Raw genomic sequence first — 5,487 nt, forward strand, 5'->3', positions numbered from 1 at the left:
TTCCAGCAAGTGATGGACATGTTGATCCATGCCGACCAGACCTATGAAGCTAGCTTGCGAAGTAGCGCCTCGCAGATCCTCAGTGACGCCATCAAGAGGCTCTCTGTGTGGGCCAGACGTCGAGAAATGCTGAGAGCTCAGTGGCAGCTGAAGCGATGGTTCTCAACTTTGAACCTCGCGAAGAGATACCGTGAGCTTGTTGAAGCTGCTGCTAGCTTGCAGAGAGTGATTCGAAGTCGATCTCGGCATCGCGAGTTCTTCTCCTTCTGCCATCAGGCCTCCAAGGTATCTCCCTGCTCGCGTGATCTCAAGGAATACCTTAACTTGTTCTCGACAGATTCAGCGCATGTTCCGCAGGCAGCGTCTGGTGTTGCTGACCTTCAAGTCGCGTGACGTCATCGGCCGACTGATGGCGGTGCTTCGCTCCTCCCTTCATCGTCGCTTCTACTCCCACGTGCTCCTCATCGGCAAGGACCTGACGCATGGCGGCAACCTGCTCGCTCATGCCCGCAGGTCACGTGACCTGGTGGCTCTCATGCTGCCCGAGGCAACTGACGTCGAGAGCTTGACAAGCATGCAGCCCCTGCGCCCTCAGTTTATCTTTGACAGCTCGACCTTCATTCTCCAGCTGCTGCTGGCCGAACGAGGCGTCGTCATGTCTTCCTCCAGTCTGTTTGACCCGCGCAGAGAGGAGGAGGAGGAGAAGCATCGCAGGTTCGTGAGGGCATGGCTGGTCAGCAACCAAGAGGCTGTCGTGTCTCACGGTAACTCAGTGCTGATCCTGCACTTGTTCCTCTCGCAGGTCCTCAACCCCTCGTGGTCGAGGGTCCAAGGGCTCGCAGTAGTCGTGGCCTATCATCTCCAGCAGCTCGCCATGCTCATGTACACCTTTTCTCACGTCGCCCTCGGCTGTACCCGGCAAGATGAGATCCGAACCCACGACTACCGCGCGACGGCACTTCATCTGCATAGCACGGACTCTTACTTTCCGTGTCAGTTCTCGCCCTCCATCGACGACTTGGCTCACACCATCTTCCAGCAGTGGTTGGCGAGTCTCAGCAGCGAGTACCTGCGTCACGTGGTCGCTGTCAAAGACGATTTGACAGCCTACGCCGAGCTGGAGACCGACCTCCTGCTGCAGCTGCTGCTCTGTGCGAAGAACCATCCCAGCTTGAGCCCCGTGCTGTCTCATCTCGCTTTCACAGACAGGCTCTCAGACGTGAGGTCGCCCTCGCGATTCCTCGAGTTTCATACTATTGTCAAGGAGGCTACCGGCGACCTCAAGGGCCTTGCTCTCCCCTACCTGAACCGGATCTACTCCATCGGCTTGCTGGGCGCTCGAAGCATCAGAAGGCGACGAGGGCACGTGAGCTTGTGGTCGGCCATGGCAGCGGAGGTGATGCTGACCCGCTGCGTGATGAACGACCTGGAGGCTGCGAGGAGCACGGGGAGCCTGCTGAAACCTCTCTTCTTCCTCAGGACTCTCTCCTCCTTTCCTGGTCGCCCAGTGATGTTCCTGAGCATGCACGTCGATACAACCCTCTTGCAGATCCTGCACGATGACGTCAGCAGCCCGACGCGAGCTGGGGTCTTGTCGACCATCGCAGTGCTCTCGAGCGACAGCTTTTTCTGTGCATCGGCCTCCATGTCCCTCATCGATCGTCTTGCTGACCTTGCGAGCGTCGTGACAGATGACAACCAACGCGACTCAGTGCTGCTGAGCTTGTTCAACGCGGGAGCAAGACGAAGAGAGGTTTTGCAGCAGCTCCTTCACCGTCGAGGGTTTGTCGACACCGTCATCAGCCTCCTCGAAGGAGGCGAGCGAGTCTTGTGGCCCCTCACAGCAAAGCTCGTGACGCTCCTGGCGCGAGAGAGCGACGGCGGCTTGTCTCCCTCTCAGACCCAGCAGATCCTCACCTGCCTCTCCGCCAAGCTCGTGCACTCAGACGATCTGACAAGCGACGCGGTCACGGCGGCGCGAGTTGTCTGCAAGAGCCCAGCAGCACTGCAGCAGCTGAGGGCTGACTCTCAGGTCATGTCTTACGTCTTGAACATGCTGCAAGGCCCGCGAGAAGACCTGTTCTATGCTTGCGCGAAGCTGCTTCGTCTGATGCTTCTCGATGAGAGGACCTGTACGACTACCTTGCAGCAGACGTCGTTTCTGAACCTGCTCTACCAGAGGAGCACCAGGAGAGATGTCAAGATGAGAAGAGCAGTGCTTAAGCTGCTGAGATCGATTGCTCTTGCCTTTGAGACGAGCTTAGCGTCTCTTTCAAGCGGCGAGCAAACAGACGTGTCGGTGGACAACCTGATGCAAGTGAAGCACTTCACCTCCAACAGCATGTGGCTCGAGAGCGTCTTCAACATCGTCCAAGATGACGTCACCAACAGACTGCTGGCCTTGTCGTTTCTCAAGACCCTCATGCAGCTCAGCCCGGAGTCAAGCTTGTTCCTCCTTGACCTCCAGCACAAGCTGCCCGCCTTGATCGCGAGCTTGTCCGACTCAGACGTCAACACTTGTCAAGTCGCCGCATGGTGCGTCTACTACATGACCAAGGAGACGGTCGTTGCTGAGCTGCTCCTCGCTCGCGGACTCTACACGCGCCTCAAGGTCCTCCTGTACTCGGCCAGCCCTCCCTCCCTCCGTGTTGCCGTCCTCCACTGCCTCAGGCCCCTCGTGGTGGGCGTTGGGAGACGCTGCGACCCCGACGAGGAGCTGGTGACCTTCCTGGCGGGTCTGCTGGGGATCAACGACGAGGAGCTGAGAAGGGTGACTGCGGAGCTGCTGTCGGAGATGATCGTCCAGGACTACATCGAGCTGCAGGTGTCGCTAGATCGGGGCAAGTGTCTGCCTCAGAGTGACAACTGGGGCCTCTGCGACCCCTTCCTCAAGCTCTCCATCAACGGTCAGCAGCGCGTGTCTCCTGTCGTCCGCAACAGCCTCCATCCGGTCTGGAACTTCTCGTCGACGTTTCGCATCAGCGACAAGTCAGACGAGCTCTTGCTCGAGCTCTTCGACTGGGACATGGTGGGGGAAGAAAAGCTGGGCTGCCTGCGCTTGTCGTGCGAGACGCTCGAGCTGCACGGGACGGAGGAGGGAAGAGTGAAGCTGACGAGGATGACGCAACAGCAGCTGCAGAGGCTCGAGAAGGAGCTGCAGGCCTTGCAAGCAGGGCTGATCTCGCCGTCAGTATCCCATGAAACCTCTGACATGACAGGAGGGACGAAGCGATCTCCGCAGGAGCGAGCGAGAGAACAGAGAAATGGGAGGACAAGCAGACAAGAGCTGGGGAAGAGGAGCGGCGAAGGCCTGACCCCCCAAGCGATCAGCGTCAAGGACGAAGAGAGCGACGTGAACTCGGTGAGACGAGCAGCGTTGGGGAGGAAGCGAACGCTGCAGGACGAGGCGAGGAGGCTGGTGGAGCTGGAGCAGGGCTGGTTTGAGCTAGAGGACGAGGAGGGGGCTCGGCTGGAGGGGTTCGAGGGGGAGGTGCTCGGGTTTGACGACAAGGGCGTCATCCAAGGGAAACTTCGCAGAGCCGCAACGCGCTTGAGGCTGAACATGCAGTATGAGGTGCTCGTGAACGTCGACCGCACGCTCTTTCGAACTCCTCGCTTCCTCCCCCGCGTGCTGACCCTCCTGCGTCATGCCAGCGACTCGAAGCTCGCGACCTGCCTGCTCAAAGTGCTGCGAGCGATGACGGAAGACGTTCCCGAGTCGGTGGAGGAGATGATAAAGCACGCGGGGATGTTGGACCTGCTGCAGGAAGGGCTGGAACAAGGAGGAGGAGGAGACATGCGTGTGCTAGAGGTGATGCGACTACTCAATCGCTTCTGCGAGGATGAAGCCTTCTCGCTAAAAGTCTGTGCTCGCGCAATGCTGATGGAGATGCTGGAGGAACAGCACAAGAGCAGCTGGGAAGAGGTTGCGAGCCTGAGCAAGGCGGTCATGAAGAAGATCCAGAAGCATATGCAAGAGCATCACCGGAAGCAGAGGGGGAAGAAGATGACAAACTAGTAATGAAAGAAAAAGAAGATGACAAACTAGTAATGAAAGAAAAAGAAGATGACAAACTAGTAATGAAAGAAAAAGAAGATGAAAAACTAGTAATGAAAGAGAAAGAAGATGACAAACTAGTTTAGTCTCAGGCAGAATTTATTCTGTGCAGGACGGGACACCATGTGACAACAGATGGGAGAGAAGTGATTGCTCGAAGCTTGCTCGCCGCCGCTGGTCTTGACTCCGACAGCTCCTCTATGAGCTTTCCAGAACGCTGCACGGGAGATATGAGCAAGAGAACGCGGGAGGAGCAGGAGCAGGAGCAGGAGCAGGAGCAGGAGCAGGAGCAGGAGCAGGAGCAGGAGCAGGAGCAGGAAGAGAAGTAAGGAGAAAGGTTCACCGATGTCTCGCTGTCGGCTCCTTTTCCTCCGGCCAAGTTGTCGAGCAGGAGCATGGATCGCGGGTTGGAAGGAACTTCAAGGAGGTTGCTCTTCCCTTGTTCCTCGCTCTCCTCGCTCTCCTCGCTCTCCTCGTCCTAGTGCCAGCAGCATGTCAGTGCGCGCAGACACGATTAAATGACAAGGTTTGATCGTAACCGAGGACGAGGACGAGGACGAGGACGAGGACGAGGACGAGGAGGACGAGGACGTGGAGGCCATGAATTCTGCAGCATGTCACAAGTGCTGGCGGTGGCTAGGGGAGGACCGGGTGCTGCTGAACTCTCGCGGATGTCCGAGGAGGAGGCGGCTGCTCCGCAATCCATGGAAGCCTTCGCTTCCTGAGCATACAGCATGGGATCGAAGGAGGAAGAAGGGAGTGTCAGGGGCGGAAGAGAGTAGACGAGAGGAGGTAGTGAGTGAGAGACAAGGGGAGGAGGGCACGAGCGTATGGATGGAGGACGGGAGGGAAGGGGTGAAGCAAGAGGAGGCCTATCACCTGTTCAAGAAGAGGCAGGTTCCATCCGCATTCAGACTTGGAGAGCGAGGAGATGGCGTTGGACAGATGTTCAGCCAAGATCTATCAAAGAGTCAGGAGAGGAGAGGCAAGGTTCAAGTCACTCGCCCTAGTCTTAGTTGCAAACTCCTTGTCAGAAAGTGACTGTAGCCACACGAGATAATCGTCTGTTCAGCTCATCAGGGATCGCTCGTCCTGCCCCTCTCCCTTGCCGATGTAGAGGATGTTGAGCAGATATCGCTCTCCCTTGTTCAGTACATCCCTCACCCTTATCAACGACCTGCTGACGCCTTGAGAGCTGCTCCCCTCCTCCTTCCCTCCTGCACCTGATGATGGAGTGCCTCCCCTTGCTGATGATCGCCAGCACGTCCTCCAAGACTTTCTTCGCGAGCTCCCAGTGTCTGAAGGACGTTCAATATAGGAGCAGAGCGAGAAGACATGGCGACATGTGAGTTACGAAGAGAGAGGAGGAGAGGGAAGGGGAAGGACTAGGAGGAGGAGGAGGAGGAGGAGGAGGAGGTGGTGGTGGTGGT

The 5,487-nt window shown here is 57.6% G+C and overlaps 1 protein-coding gene across 1 annotated transcript in view; it reads left to right on the forward strand.

Annotated features, from left to right (window-relative positions):
- The window catches only part of GUITHDRAFT_166327 (hypothetical protein), a gene marked incomplete at its 5' end in the record, with an annotated part of 5,474 nt that extends 1,338 nt beyond the window's left edge, over window positions 1-4,136 (forward strand). Inside the window, 2 exons of the mRNA XM_005820887.1 lie at window positions 1-285; window positions 338-4,136. The exon at window positions 1-285 is cut by the window's left edge and continues 1,338 nt beyond it. Of these exons, the coding sequence (XP_005820944.1) occupies window positions 1-285; window positions 338-4,018 (3,966 nt within the window). The 3' untranslated portion in view covers window positions 4,019-4,136. The remainder of the gene's footprint in view (window positions 286-337) is intronic.
- Window positions 4,137-5,487: the final 1,351 nt, after the last annotated feature.

The sequence above is a fragment of the Guillardia theta genome (genome assembly GCF_000315625.1).
Source record: "Guillardia theta CCMP2712 unplaced genomic scaffold GUITHscaffold_160, whole genome shotgun sequence".
NCBI lineage: Eukaryota > Cryptophyceae > Pyrenomonadales > Geminigeraceae > Guillardia > Guillardia theta.